The sequence below is a fragment of the Mus musculus genome, chromosome 6 (assembly GCF_000001635.26).
Source record: "Mus musculus strain C57BL/6J chromosome 6, GRCm38.p6 C57BL/6J".
Classification (NCBI taxonomy): Eukaryota; Metazoa; Chordata; class Mammalia; order Rodentia; family Muridae; genus Mus; species Mus musculus.
The window spans coordinates 69,763,026-69,779,639 of record NC_000072.6 but is presented as its reverse complement, the minus strand read 5'-3'; the positions used below and the strand labels follow the sequence as shown (position 1 = coordinate 69,779,639).

General features: G+C 37.6%; 2 gene segments (V, D, J or C) and 1 further gene; 2 read left to right on the top strand and 1 right to left on the bottom strand.

Annotated features, from left to right (window-relative positions):
• Igk (immunoglobulin kappa chain complex) overlaps positions 1-16,614 on the bottom strand; it is a 3,171,119-nt gene that overhangs the window by 947,115 nt on the left and 2,207,390 nt on the right.
• Positions 3,334-3,890, top strand: Igkv5-45 (immunoglobulin kappa chain variable 5-45). The segment is given in 2 exon segments: positions 3,334-3,382; positions 3,593-3,890. Coding segments are annotated over 2 exon segments (347 nt in total).
• Igkv12-46 (immunoglobulin kappa variable 12-46) lies at positions 14,648-15,117 on the top strand. The segment is given in 2 exon segments: positions 14,648-14,696; positions 14,820-15,117. Coding segments are annotated over 2 exon segments (347 nt in total).

The window sequence follows — 16,614 nt, the reverse complement described above, 5'->3', positions numbered from 1 at the left end:
AGTGTAGTAGTGATATTTGTAGCTGTTTCAGAAAACTTCACAGTGATTTCATAGCTATTACATTCCCATATGTAGTGAACTAGGAATCTTCATCATGCTTGTTGCCATTTCTCTAGAGTCTTGGTAGTCTGTGTTGGAGTTATTGAGGTTTTTCAAAAGCCTGGACATAGCTTTTATATAATATATATGCTCTAGTTTGGTTATATGACCCAAATGACAGAATCAGTTGTTTCTTTAAAGGGAACTATTTGAAATTTCTCTCATGATCTAGATTGTCTCACAGTAGTAGTCATTTTTTGTTTGTATTTTTGTTTTTGTTTTGTTTTGGGGTTTTTTTGGTTTTTTTGAGACAGGGTATATTTGTATAGCCCTGACTGTCCTGGCACTCACTTTGTAGACCAGGCTGGCCTCAAACTCAGAAATCCTCGGGCCTTTGCCTCCCAAGTGCTGGGATTAAAGGTGTGTGCCACCACCGCCCGGCTGTAGTCTTTTTTTTTTTTTTTAGATATTTTCTTTATTTACATTTCAAATGATATCCCCTTTCATGGTTTCCCCTCTGATGACTCTCTATCCCCTCCTCCCTCTTCCTGCTCACTCACTCCTGCTTCCTGGCCCTGGCATGCACATACACTGGGCATACAGTCCTCACAGGACTAAGGGCCTCTCATTCCACTGATGACTGACTAGGCCATCTTCTGCTATATATGCAGCTGAAGCTATGAGTCCCATAGTGTGTACACTTTGGTTCGTGGTTTAGTCCCTGGGAACTCTGGGGTTACTGATTAGTTCATATTGTTGTTCCTCCTATGGGGTTGCAAACCCCTTCAGCTCCTTGGGTATTTTCTCTAGCACTTTCATTGGGAACCTTGTGCTCAGTCTGATGGATGGCTGTGAGCATCCACTTTTGTATTTATCAGGCACTGACAGAATCTCTCAGGAGACAGCTATACCAACAAGCAATTGTTGGCATCCAAAATACTGTCTGGGTTTGGTGATTGTATACAGGATGGATCCCAAGGTGGGGCAGATTGTGGATGGTCATGCCTTCAGTCTGTGCTCCACACTTTATCTCTGTAATATCTTCCATGGAAATTTTGTCCCCACTTCTAAGAAAGATTGAAGTATCCACACTTTGGTCTTCTTTCTCCTTGAGTTTCATGTGGTTTGTGAATTGTATCTTGGCAATTCTGAGCTTCTGGGCTAAAAGCCATTTATGAGTGAGTGCATATCATGTGTGTTCTCTGGTGATTGGGTTACATCACTCAGGATGATATCGTCCAGATCCATCCATTTGCCTAAGAATTTCACAAATTCATTGTTTCTAATAGATGAGTAGTACTCAATTTTGTAAATGTAGCACATTATCGGTATCCATTCCTCTTTTGTGAGACATCTGGATTCTTTCTAGCTTCTGGCTATTATAAATAAGGCTCTATGAACATAGTGGAACATGTGTCCTTCAACAAACCTAAAAGAAGATAGCCACATGAACAGAATTCCAACTCTAGCAACAAAATTAACAGGCAGCAACAATTACTTTTCCTTAATTTCTCTTAGTATCAATGGACTCAATTCTTCAATAAAAACATATACAATAACAGACTGGTTACATAAACAGGACCCAACATTTTACTGCATTAAGGAAACCCACCCCATTGCCTCAGACAGACACTACCTCAGAGTAAAAGGCTAGAAAATTATTTTGGAAGCAAATGGTCTGAAGAAACCATTCTAATATCGAATAAAATCTACTTTCAACCTAAAGTTATCAAAAAAAGATAAGGAAGGACACTTCACACTCATCAAAGATAAAATCTACGAAGATGGACTCTCAAATCTGAACATCTATGCTGCAAATGGAAGGGCATCCCCATTCATAAAAGAAACTTTACTAAAGCTCAAAGCACACATTTTACAGCACTCAATAATAGTGGCAGTCTTCCACACCCCACTCTTATCAATGGACAGACCATGAAAACAGAAACTAAACAGACACAGTAAAACTAACAGAAGTTACAAAACAAATGGACTTAACATATATATGTAACATTTTATCCTAATACAGCTTTTTATCTACACCTCATAGGAACTTCCCCAAACTAACCATAACTGTCACAAAACAGGCCTCAACAGATACAGATACAAGAATATTCAAATAATCTCATGCATCCTTTCAGTTCACCACAAAATAAGGCTGGTCTTCAATACCAACATAAATATTAGAAAGCCAAAATTCACGTGGAAACTGAATAACACTCTACTCAATGATAATTTGGTCAAGGAAGAAATAAAGAAAGAAATTAAAGACTTTTTAGAGTTTAATGAATTTGAAGCCACAACATACCCAAACTTATGGGACAAAATGAATGCAGTGCTAAGAGGAAAACTCATAGCAATGACTGCAGCCAAAAGAAACTGGAGACAGAATTCACTAGCAGTTTGACAGCACATCTGAAAGCTCTAGAACAAAACGAAGGAAATTCACCCTAGAGAAATATATGGTTGGAAATAATTGAACTCAGGGCTGAAATCAACCAAGTGTAAACATAAATAAATATACAAAGAATCAACCAAACCAGGAGCTGGTTCTTTGAGAAAATTGTGGTGTTTTAAGTAACATGAAAAACATGTACTTTGGAAGGAATTTGTTTAAACACTCAAGAAATACATTTGTAGTATTCCTCATTTCTGTTGTTGGAAAGTCATGAAAGATATACTATTTGGGACGTATGGGAAAAGTGTTAAAAATATTTTGATATCTCAACCTCGTAATTCTTATTCATTCTGGCAGATTATATACATTTATAAGGATTTCTTTCTCCCCCTGGAAAAATTTGTCTTCATAAGATATCCTGAATTTCTTTCTTCTTGTTAATGAAATTTTGATAGTGTGATATCACTTTAGGTTTACATGTTGTTATGCTACTTTGAATGTTCAGTTTCTTAAAGATTCTTCAGCCCATACTGTAAAGAAGCATCAAAGAAAACAATATAAGCCTGGAATAAGACAATGGAGATGAGATGATTTTCATTTTAAACTATTACATTTATCCCAGAGACCTCCTTAGACTATGCTAATTATGTGAGCATGTAAGTAGAAGCCAAGTCTATTTTAAATCTCAACATCTATTCAGGTAATCAGCAAGGGGATAAATATTCTAAGAAGGCACTAGGAGTCTGCACTTCTGGCCAGATCTTATTACAGATCTTATAAAGTCAGTATGATTTTGCATAAATACATCTTCTTTTAGTGCTCCTGCTCCTTAGAGTATTATAAGAAGATCTCTATCAGGACTGTGTCATGATCCACACAAACTCAGGGAAAGCTCGAAGATGGTTTTCACACCTCAGATTCTTGGACTTATGCTTTTCTGGATTTCAGGTATGACTGTTTGGACATGGAAATAATGTGGCGATATTATTTAAATATGAAATCTTCTTATTTTATTTGGAACCTAGCAAAACATTGTATTTGATTTCCTGTTTAAAGAAATTAATACAATGAAAGTCTTTTATTTTTCTAAGTGGTTTAGGAGTGACTTACAAATTCAATGTTGTGTCCTACTAAACTTTTTTTTTCCTAATTTTCCAGCCTCCAGAGGTGATATTGTGCTAACTCAGTCTCCAGCCACCCTGTCTGTGACTCCAGGAGATAGAGTCAGTCTTTCCTGCAGGGCCAGTCAAAGTATTAGCAACTACCTACACTGGTATCAACAAAAATCACATGAGTCTCCAAGGCTTCTCATCAAGTATGCTTCCCAGTCCATCTCTGGGATCCCCTCCAGGTTCAGTGGCAGTGGATCAGGGACAGATTTCACTCTCAGTATCAACAGTGTGGAGACTGAAGATTTTGGAATGTATTTCTGTCAACAGAGTAACAGCTGGCCTCACACAGTGATGCAGACCATAGCAAAAATCACCAGGAAAGCAGAAGTGTGAGGCTGGGCTGCTTCAGCTATTTTTGGTGGTACCTCAACCTTCTTCAAAGTGGAAACAAATCAGATGGGGCCTGCTGTGAGTTTAGAGCATTGTAGAAGACTGGAAGTCTCCATAGCCTATGAATTCTCTTCACTCTATTTCAGCTTTAGAATATGTTGCCTAATATTGTCCTTGTGTAATCATAAGGACAATCTTCCTCCAGTATACTGCCACTAGAGAAAATCTCATCTTCGATGGACAGAAGGAATGATTGATTACTCCATATTCTTATAATTGTTGGAAATTCAGTTGAGGCATTGTCTGACACAATGACATACAGTTTACTCCTGTTCCCACAAAGACTAGAGAGCTCAGCTTCTAGCTCAGAGGCTAGTATCAGTTTAACATAAGTCTCAGTTATTTGCAAGCAAAAAAACTCTGGGATTCTATTTACAGTATGGTAAAAATCTATAGCACTGATGTATCATATATTTCTATGGAACTACAAAAGAATCTTAAATATTTAGAATAAAGAGAGAATAATTATTTGAAAAATAAAATATTTCATGTGATTTAATATCACCTGGAACTCTAGTATTTATGCTTATATGTATAGCAATATGAAGGAAAAATTAATCAACAAATCATAATGGTTTGCTTACAGAGACCCACTTATGTGAAACAGTAATGTCTGTGTCTGCTAAAGACAATATATATATTGGTGTCTGCTTGACACTCAGACACCAATGATGACAGACAAAGTTGATGATCAGAGCAACCAATCAGATTGTGCCAACTACATGGAGCAAGTGGTCATGAGCCAACATGGCCTCAGTAGGGGGTATAAAGGCTTGCCCACTTCCTACAATAAAAGGGTCTACTTTTGACACTTTCTTGACTCCCAGAGTCTGTATGGTTAACTCTACAAATTTTTACCCCAACCTATCGCCCAAGGGACATGGTCAGGGTCACAGCAACACCAGTGTATTTACATTCAACAGTCACTGTGTATATATAGGGTGGTGATGGGAGTCCATTATTGGTCAATTGCTTAGAATTTTCATGAAGTACAGAAGGAAGGCAGGCAGGCAGAAAGAGAATCTAAAGAGTGACATAGTGAAAGCAACAGAAGCTATAAACCAAATGGATTTAACAGATATCTATAGAACTTTTATCCTAAAACAAAAGAATATACCTTCTCAGCACCTCATGGTTCCTTCTCCAAAACTGATCATGTCATTGATCACAAAACGGGCCTCAACAAATATAAGAACTTTGAAATAATCCCATACATCCTATCAGATCTCTATGAACTAAGACTAGTCTTCAATTACATCAAGAACAATGGAAACCCCACATACACATGGAAGCAGAACAATGCTCTATTCAATGATAAATTAGACAAGGGAGACATAAAGAAACAAATTAAAGACTTTTAGATATATCGAAAGTGAAGGCACGTGCTACCAAAACTTATGAGACACAATGAAAGCAGTTCTAAGAGGAAAACTCGTAGCTCTAAATGCCTCCAAAAAAGAAATTGAAGAGAATATATACTAGCAGATTGTCAGTGCACCTGAAAGCTGTAGAACAAAGAAACAAGTAGATACACCCAATAGGAATAGATAGTAGGAAATAAAAAACAAAACAAACAAACAAACAAACGAAACAAACAAACCAAAAACACAAACCTCAGGGCTGAAATCAACAAAGTAGAAATAAAAAGATTCTATATAAAGATTCAACAAGACCAGGACACGTTTCTTTGAGCAAATCAATAAGATACATAAACCCTTATACAGAATAACCAGAGGGCATAGAGACAGTATCCAAATTGATAAAAATAGATCCTTCTCTAAAAGCCCATATCAACAAATTTGGAAAATCTGGATGAAATGGGCAATTTTCTAGACTGATACCAGGTGCCAATATTAAATCAGGATCAGATAAGCCATCAAAACTGCCCCATAACCCCTAAAGTTATAGAAGCAGTCACCAAAATTCTCCCAACCAAAAAGCAAAAAACAAAACAAAACAAAAACAAACAAACAAACAAACAAAAAACAAAAATGACCTTCCAGGACCAGATGGGTTTAGTACAGAATTCTAACAGACCTTCAAAGAAGAGTTAATACCAATATTCTTCAAATTTCCCCACAAAATAGAAACAGAAAGATCATTACCCAAATTGTTTGATACATTGCAATATTAATGGAAGAAAACCTAACATATCTTTGCAGTACTTAATATAGTGGGATGTGTTTAAATAAATGTCTCCACTGCTTTTATTGTCTCTTTCATTTACCTCCAACACTGCTCTTCTGTCTTAGTTAGGATTTTCTTTGCTGTGAAGAGACAACATGATCAAGGCAACTCTTATAAAGGCAAACAATTAATTAGCCCTGACTTACAGTTTCAGAGGTTTAGTCCATTATCATCATGATAGAAAGCTTGGCAACATGCAGGAAGACCCAGTGCTGGAGGAGCTGAGAGTTCTACATCTTGATCCAAGGCAGCATAGAAATGGAGAGAAGTATTTCACCCTGGGTGTAGTTTGACCATTTAAGACCTCAAAGCCCTGCCTCCTCAGTGACATATTTACTGATACAAGGCCACACCTCCTCCAAAAAGACATACTTCCTATTATTTATTTATTTATTTATTTATTTATTGAGTCAAATGTTCTGTGTTGCTTGTCAAACACAAAATACTAATGAGGTGCAATCATTTGAGGGAACAGAGGAGAACCAGTTTCTTTCTATGAACTTACTTTGCTGTTCTAACTTCACCTCATACTCCTTAGTCTGTCTTCAAAGAATACAACTTGATCATCTCAGTATTATGCAGGTCTGAATATACACTGATCCAAAGTCAAGGAGTCCAGAGTGTTGGAGAGATGATTCAATAGTTAATATCACTGGCTATTCTTCCAGAGGCCCTGTGTTTGATTCCCATATTGCAAGTTCACAACCATTTGTAAGTCTAGTTTCAGATAATCTGATAACATCTTTTATCATTACCAGGTACCAAGAATGCCCACGCTACCCATATAGACATACTGACAATTATATATATCCAATAAAATAACAATAAATAAAACATAAAAATAACAATAAATAGCTCTTTAGACTCAAGATTACAAACTGCTGTGCTATTTCAGAGACTGAGCAGAGACAGTTGGACTTCTGCCTTCCCAACTCTATGATGCTTTCTCACCCCTTTTCCATGGTCTCCTATTTCATGGCCCCAACCTGATCTTCATTGACATGGCCCCTTATTGATTATGTCTCCCATCCATTTCACTATGTGGACCATTATACACAAAATGGTTCTCCCTTCATATACCAACATAATTTTCTTTGTTTTTAAAAATGATGATTAAATTTTATATGTGTAGATTATAGTTAAGTACACATATCTGCTAGAAACATAATTGTGCCTTACTGTAAAACAGTGCAAGTTCTTTTTCAAATGTACTCCTCATTCCTTGCCCCCTTCATGTCTACATATAAATATATCTAAACACTGAGTCCTATACACTGTACAAACTGAGTCCAATGTGGGTTGATCATATATTCATAGATGTAAGAACAGCCTCTGGAGCAAGCATGTTAAATTTATCAGGGAAAACACTCTTAGAGAATATTGTCTCTCCCTCCCTTAGAAGCCATCAACTACCAAAAACTCATCAGCTATTGGCACAGTATAACAAGTTCCTTCCACTTCATGCTTCAATATTGATGGGCTTAACTTCATGCATGTCTTATAGAGACAGCCACAGCTTCTGTTAGTTCTTTTTTTTTTTTTTTTTTTTTTCTTACTTTTTTTTTCCATTTTTTATTAGGTATTTCGCTCATTTACATTTGCAATGCTATACCAAAAGTCCCCCATAGCCACCCACCCCCTCTCCCCTACCCACCCACTCCCCTTTTATGGCCCTGGCGTTCCCCTGTACTGGGGCATATAAAGTTTGCGTGTCCAATGGGCCTGTGCTGTTAGTTCTTGAAATCGGGAGTCTTGTCATGTCCACAACACTGTTTTGCTGTTTCTTCCTTACCTTTGTCTCTTAGAGTACACAAGTTTTATGATATATAGAAAATTTGTTCGAATGTTTTAAAAGCCAATTTTGTTTTTTAAAGTAATGCTAATATCAGCTTTTCCAGAGAAGATGTGCATTATTGGTGTGGCTTAGGTCTCTCATAACATCAGAGTATCTTAGTCTTAGCTCTCTGCTTTCTGAAATTCTTCACCTTTGGAAAAAGTAGGAATAGGCAAAATGATTCCACAGTGTAACTTCATATGTTTTTGAAAAAAGTTTTATTAGATATTTTCTTTATTTACATTTCAAATTCTATCCCAAATGTCCTCTATACCCTCCCCTGCCAGCTCCCCAAACCACCCATTCCCTCTTCCTGGCCCTGCCATTCCCCTGTACTGGGGCATATAATCTTCGCAAGACCAAGGGCCTCTCCTTCTATTAATGACCTACTAGATCATCCTCTGCTTCATATGCAACTAGGGACACAACTTCTGGAGCATACTGGTTAGTTCATATTGTTGTTCCTCCTATAGGGTTGCAGTGTTGCAGACCCCTTTAGCTCCTTGGGTACTTTCTCTAGCTCTGCCATTGGGGACCCTGTGATCCATCCAATAGATGACTGGGAGCATCCACTTCTCCATCATGCCTTCTTAAGGAAGATGCCAGAAGGAGCATAGAGCTTTTTTTCCTACTACTCATGAGACTGAGAGTTATGTCTTTTAAAAACACATATCTTTAAAATACAACCACGTCTTTGAAAACCTTAGTATGCAAATACCCATATAATTTGAACAAATTCTGTATTTCTATTGGCTCTTTCCTATGTATTGATTCTAAATTAATACAGTGTTCTTATTTACTTTCAATCAATGACAAGTGTTTATACTAAGGCCTGAATCATTGACTTCATAACTAGTCCCAGAAGAAATAATGTTCGTGTTAAAATCAGATGGCTAGTCACTCTAAGAGTAGGCATATCCTCTCCAACCGAGTCCATACAAGTCATCCCAGTTATAGGAACAGGTTCCACAGACAGGTAACAGTCAGGGGGATGAGGAGGAGAGGGTGTAAATCTTTATGTCTGCGTCTTCAAAGACACCATTTTCATCTAATTACATTCACATATTCTAGGGAATGTGACTGTGATGGCAAAGATTCATACTCATGGTACCCGATTATTAAAGCCATCTTTCTCTTTCCCAATTTACCTTTGTTGTTTCAACATCATAATAAATCACTTACTATGTGTCTGTGTAGCCAATAATATCAGGTCAGAGGGATCATGTAGAATTGCTAAGGATTTGTTTTAATACTTGCTCTGTCAGCATTCTACAGCAGAGGGAAGAACAGAGCCCAAGGAAGAACAGAGCCAAACTACCTGTAGAGAAATATAATAAATAGTGGTGTCAGAGCCTACTCTCTGGATCTTTTCTGCATGCTATATTCATCAAGCCCTAAGATAGTTATAATTATTAAGAAGGTAAGGATAGGAAATAGGTTAGCAGGCTTGCCAAAGGCTATGTACACAAAACAAGCATACACACACACATGCATACACTTATACACACACACACACACACACACACACACACACACACACACACAATATATATATAGAAACACACCTGAGCACACACCTGAGCACACACAGGAGCACACACACACACACACACACCCCTTTAGAGATACATTATCAAACTAAGATTCTCAAATGAATAGAGACTCTAGTTTTCTTGCTATCAGCAACAGAAATAAGTTTATCTTCCTAAGATCCCTTTGGTAGTATCTTATTTCGAATCTAAAACATTCTGCAATGCATTCTGAAAGGCCAAAAAACAGACAGAAAGTACCTACATTGGTTTTGAATACAGTTATAATGATAAATTATATCCTGTACATGAACTCTAATAGACAGTCTTCTGTTAACCATCTTCTGACCCTGTATAATTAATCATAAATACTTGAACAAAGATGAAATAGAGGAATGGATATGCACAGTAAGACTGTCAGTCTAAATAGAGAGCCACCCATAGTAATCACAGAGTACCTATCTCTCCTTCTTGAAACATTAAAAAAAATAATCTACCCTCACAAATGTGGCATGTTGTAAAACGTGACAGTGTATTCCACTGACTTTGTATTAGATTTGTGGGCTAATTTATAACTTATGTGCACCTTTTTCATTTTTTAAAAAGTTTTCTTCCAAAATATACTTTTCATAAAATGTCTCTACCTGTATTTTCCTGTTGTATTAATTTTTATTAGATATTTTTTATTTACATGTCAAATGTTATCCCATTTCCTGGTTTCCCCTCCAAAAACTCCCCATCCTCTCCCCCTCCATCTGCTCAGCAACCCAACCACTCCCTTGTCCTGGTCCTGGTATTTCCCTACACCGGGGCATAGAGCCTTCACAGGATCTCCTCCCACTGATGACCGACTAGGCCATCCTCTGCTACACATGCAGCTAGAGCCATGAGTCCCTCCATGTGTTTCTTCGGTTGGTGATTTATTTCCAGGGAGTTCTGGGGGTTGGCTACTGGTTAGTTCATATAGTTGTTCCTCCTATGGAGCCGAAATACCCCTTCAGCTCCTTGGGTATTTTCTCTAGCTCCTTAATTGGGGACCCTGTGTCTGTCCAATGGATGGCTGTGAGCATACATTTCTGTATTTGTCAGGCACTGGCAGGGCCTCTAAGGAGACAGTTTTAATAAATCCTGTTGCATGCTTCCTTTCTGCCTTATACAATTTATTTTTCCAGAAACACACAGCTTTTACAGTCTTAAGTAGCACAATGGCTTAGTAGCTACCTAAACTATAGGTTATTAGTACCAACCTCCTACAGATTAATCCAAGTCAGTGCTTACTAATTTCTGTGTTTTGTCTTGGATGCTCTTGACCTAATTGAGTACCTTCTGGGCTGAGTTGTCTTACATGGTGTTTCTACTTCTCCCACTTGCATGTTTTTACTATTCCATGGTAGCCTCCTATCTTTCTCTTTCCTCCTTCTCCTTGTGGTACAAGGCCCATGAACCCTAATAAATAAATATGTCTCTCCTCCAAAGGAATAATTTCCCATTCAGAACTAACTTGGGAGCAAGTTCCCAGAAGCTATGTGCAGACCCACACTTTCAAATCGATTTGTAGACCCAATTAACATTAGAGTTCCAGCAGGTAGATTTTTCCTTTTTCCAAATTCTCTGAGATGCTTCCTACCTCATAGGTCCTGTAAAGTTGTCCTTCCTTTCTATGAGAAATCACATTCTCCTTTCCATTTGAACTATCACTGTTCATTGAGAATCATATAATTGTTGAGTCCTGGATAAATTGTTCACAGATTAGAGTGAATAAAATAAAATTTCTGAAGTTTTTAGAATATTTGTATATTTGAGAATAAAAATTTTGAAAATTGAAGAGATTTCTGAATGATGAGTATGAAGACAAAACTTCTTTTGGTGCTCTACTTAAGCAGTTATAACCCAAGCTTACATATCCTTATTATCTGAATAAAATGTGCTTGTTAACATCATCAAGAATTTTCAAAGTTGAGAACATTAAGGGGCATAGGAAGACATATAATCAGTAGGTCCAAGACAAAAACCTTGTCTTCACACACAATATCCCTAACTTGATCTCAAAGTTCATGATAGTTAAAACCCATCAAGGTGTGACATATTTCTAATACTAACCTAAATCAATGCAAATTAATTTTTCTTTGATTTCTTTTTTTTCTGTTTTGCAAGATTCTGTGCAGCTTCTTATAAATAAGATAGTATATTATAACACTCCATATTCGTGGCCGTGAAGCAACTGGTCATGAACCAATGTGAATGTGAACTCCTGATGTGAGAGTCTCATGTCACTTTTCTCCACACTAAATAAGTAGCACCTTATACTTTGGCTTTCCAGTCAGCAAACAAAAATACAATCTAGGCAGCAGAACAATGTTACTAAAATTAGTCAAGCCTTCTTATAGTTGATGGATATTTTCCTCTGAGTAATCCTATCCTTTTACATATTTCTATGGAAAAGAAAATTTTAATGTCTTGGAAGGTTAAACAGAAGTCCAAGAGTTAGATCATAAGTGAACCATAATGTTACTTTCTCTAAGGCAATGAAGGCAATGAAGGAAAAAAATGTGCTTCTAGAGCATTGTGTAAAAGGGCTGGTGAAAGCTGGGCGTGGTGGTGCACTCCTTTAATCCCAGCACTCGGGGAGGCCTAGGCAGAGGCAGAGGCAGAGGCAGAAGGATTTCTGAGTTTGAGGCCAGTCTGGTCTACAAAGTGAGTTCCAGGACAGCCAGGGTTATACAGCAAAACCCTGTCTCACCTTCCCCCCCACCCCCCCAAAAAAAAGGCTGGTGAAAGTGGTGAGAGACTCACCAAGTTCTATCCATTTTATACCATTTTATACTGTCTTGTATTTCATAAAAACTGTAGAATGTTCTGAGAATGCAGCCTCATGAAGGCAGTGAAGGAAGAGGTAGCCACCTGAAAGAACCTAGGCAGTGTATCCATAAAGCAGATGTGTTGGAAGTGAAGTCAAACATTTCTGGTAATAAGACAGGAGACAATCTTCTCTGCTGAGTTCGTCCTGTGTGGTGCAGGTGTAGAACAAACAGATACTGTAGTCCACCAGCAGCCTTTGTGACATGGGACCTGGGTAGCAATGAATTTATTTCAGTCTCTATGTAGAGAAGAAATCTGCCCCCTATAATTACCATGTGTTCAAGTGTCTGTGCCACACTTTGATGAAAGTATAAAATAAATAAGCAATTTGATTGTCTATGTTTATCGGCAAGATTTTATTGCTTAGTCAAAGCATGCATATATGGTTTTACTACATGAAATATATTCATATTAATAGATATTATTAGTGCTAGTTGTAAACATCTTTGATATATGTCTGAATGGAAAATCTGTGACCACATACTTAAGAGTCACCCTCCTGATTAATTTTTTTCAGATTAATCAGTTGCTTAACCTATCCACCTACCTCTTCTTTCTGATACCCCTCCTGTGTCCATCATCAGCTTCAGGCCACGAATAGGTGTCAGTTTCACCCTGTAAAATCTCTGTTTCTGATAGAATGCTACTCTGGACATGTAGAACTTTTCTCATTCAACATTTCAGGGAAATTCACACTAATTCAGTACACTACTATAACTTAAACTTCTCATGTATAGCTTCTACTTTTACTTCTTTGCTCGCTTCTTTCACCACACAGTCTATGTCCTTCTGTCTTAAACTTAGACTGTCATATATGTACGCTTGATATTTAGAAAAGATATGGTGCACGAAGCATATGGAAGTTTGGCATCATTGCAAATTTAAGGACATTAATAATTATTTCACAGAGAATACTCATACAAATTGAATACTACTTGTAGTAAAAAGGGGAAGAAGTCAGGTGCCATAATCTGAAGACTCACAGGAATATTGGATATAAGTATAATCCCAGATGAATGCAGAAGGGGAGCTCAAACCTATGCCACTCTCTGGCTTGATGGAAGCCATTCTTGAGTAGCTGACCTGTCATAAATAATAAAGAGAGTTTGTTTACCTGAAAAGATTGGTTATTTTTGTAAGACTCTGTCTTCATTTTAAAAACCACACCTTCCAGTAGTATTCTGTTACTATTATGGCAATCACTGTGATCAAGAAGCTACATGGTGAGTTGTGCTTCTCATTCCTAAGGGATACATCTACAAAAGGCTCCCATACCCAAAGCTCAGGAAACACTGTGGAAAAGGAGGCAGAAAGACAGAGCCAGAGGACCAGGAAATTTGTTGTGAGGTTGTGTCTCCTACTAACAATATAAGCAATATCTATAAAGTGATGATATTATGGCTACTAAAATGTGAGTTGAACAAGGAGGACACAAATGAACATGACAATCAGAATGAAGCCTCTCGTCTACAAAAAAACACTATAGAGAAGCAGAAGAGGTGCTCCTCCTTATAGAAGAAGTCTACCAGGTTGAATATATTAGCTTTGAAAACCTACATAGGATTAATGTTATGTGGAGCCTATGAGATATATTTAGTAATGCATGTGTGTGTGTGTGTGTGTGTGTGTATGTGTGTGTGTGTGTGCATGCTTGTGTGTGTGCATCCATGTACGTAAATACACATGTTCATAGAAAAATATGTAAAAAGAGATCATGAATTTAAGAGAGAACTGGGACAAGTTTTTGCAGGGAGTTGTAATCAGGAAAGTTAAGGGAAGAATTTTGTAATTGAAATTCAGGCTCACAAACAAACATAGGGAAAGGGGGGAAAAAGGAGAAGCTGTATGGCCACAATAGCATCTACAGCTAACTGTGAAAGGATACTGGAACCAGTTATGTACTGCCTAGAGCAGTATGATACCTCAATAACCTCTAAATGGAGGAAAATAGAAAGAAGAAACTCTACTTAGAACATGATAGAAATCAAAATAAGGTGTAAAACATAGAACATTAGTTCTGTTTGTTGTTCAAAGAGACTCACATTCTCACAAGTAAATCTGTACTAAGAGACATATGAGAACCACAGGTCTGCAATAAGCTACTAACATGATGATTTCTGCAGCTGTGCCTACCCTTTGCTGATTTGCATATACCCAAAGCATAGCCCACTGACATGAAGACTTCTTCATAGTCAGATCACACCATGTGCTGGAGTCAGCCTCACACTGATCACACACAGACATGAGTGTGCCCACTCAGGTCCTGGGGTTGCTGCTGCTGTGGCTTACAGGTAAGGAAGACAGCACTGGAAATTTATTCAGCTTCCTGTAGTAAGTGCTGCTTGGTCTCAGTGAAAATTCTATTGTCAGAGAACTAATCATGTGGGGATCTGTTTTCAATTTTTCAATTGTAGATGCCAGATGTGACATCCAGATGACTCAGTCTCCAGCCTCCCTATCTGTATCTGTGGGAGAAACTGTCACCATCACATGTCGAGCAAGTGAGAATATTTACAGTAATTTAGCATGGTATCAGCAGAAACAGGGAAAATCTCCTCAGCTCCTGGTCTATGCTGCAACAAACTTAGCAGATGGTGTGCCATCAAGGTTCAGTGGCAGTGGATCAGGCACACAGTATTCCCTCAAGATCAACAGCCTGCAGTCTGAAGATTTTGGGAGTTATTACTGTCAACATTTTTGGGGTACTCCTCCCACAGTGATTCAAGCCATGACATAAACCATGCAGGGAAGCAGAAGTGAGAGCACAGGCTGCCCCAACTGCTACTTATGATGTCTCCAGCTGCTCAGCTACTATGAGTGTTTCTCTTTGCCAGGGCTTAAAGGTCAATGTGATGCAATATAATAGTCAGAGAAAATGTTCTATATACTGAATCCCTGTTTTGTTTTCCTAGGCCTAGTATCAAAACAAGGGAATGGTTTACATTACTTATTAAACAAAATTAAGGAAAAAACACAAACTAGAAATACATGTTTATGGGTTGCCTACTATTGGCAATAGCTGGGTTTCCTTTAACAGGGCTGTCAACACACACACACACACACACACACACACACACACACACAGAGAGAGAGAGAGAGAGAGAGAGAGAGAGAGAGAGAGAGAGAGAGAGAGAGAGACCTTAAGTTATACTGGTAAAAATAATTATCTATATATAGAATTAATAAACTGAGAAATAAGTCTGAGGAAATAGTTTAATGATTATAAACATTGGCTGTACTTCCAGGGGATAGGGATTCAAGTCCCAACACTCACTTGATGTCTTGCTTTTGATTACTCCAATTCAAATGATTAAATTTAAGCCACTATTCTTGTCTTCGAATGAAGGGTTTCCTACAAGTGTTAAGGAAGGTAAGCAAAGTGCAAAGTAGTGAAAGAAAGCTTGTTTAAATTGGTTTCTTCAACCTGGATCAGATTTTGGTAGTTTGATCTTACTCCATTCTCACCAAATTTAAACATAGTATAGTTTGGGGGAAAAGTTTGCTGATGTAAGACTATTTCTGCTACAAAAAGAAGTGCAATTACTTAAAAACTCAACCCAGGGTACATGTCATTTCTTATGCGAAGATGAGTGTTAGAGATATGTTACCTGTACTATGTTAACAGTTGTAAGAAGGGTCTGATATATGCATGGTCCTACAGATAATATGGATGTCATTTGTTCTATTAGCCACCTGTATGTTAGGGTTGGGTGGGGGGCTCTGGCTATAGAGATAATGTAAAGTGCACGCATAACATTATTCTATTTTTTTCTCCCTAGGAGATCTATGTTACCCCATTCAGTTTCTTCCTCTATGACTTACTATTTGCTGTCTATGGTTTGTACCTTAGTTATCAGATATTTAATGGCTTACTTTACTATTGCCATGATATGATATTATAGTCAAGGCAATTTATTAAAAAAATAATTCAATTGGAGAGCTCTCATTTCCAGAGGATAAGTCCTGGGGTATCATAGTGGGAATCATGGTAGTAGGCAGGCAGGAATGGACTTTATGTGTTAGTTAATACCTTAAATTTTCTACAATTTGTGAGTCAGAGATATAAATGGGAGTGACATAGATGAGTTGGATATATTTACTTATAATTTTTGATAAGCAAAATATGAATAAAACAATCATTCTTTGTCTATCTGAGTAAACTCTTATTGGTTCCATGTGACTACATTAAAGATTGGGTTTTTCTATTCC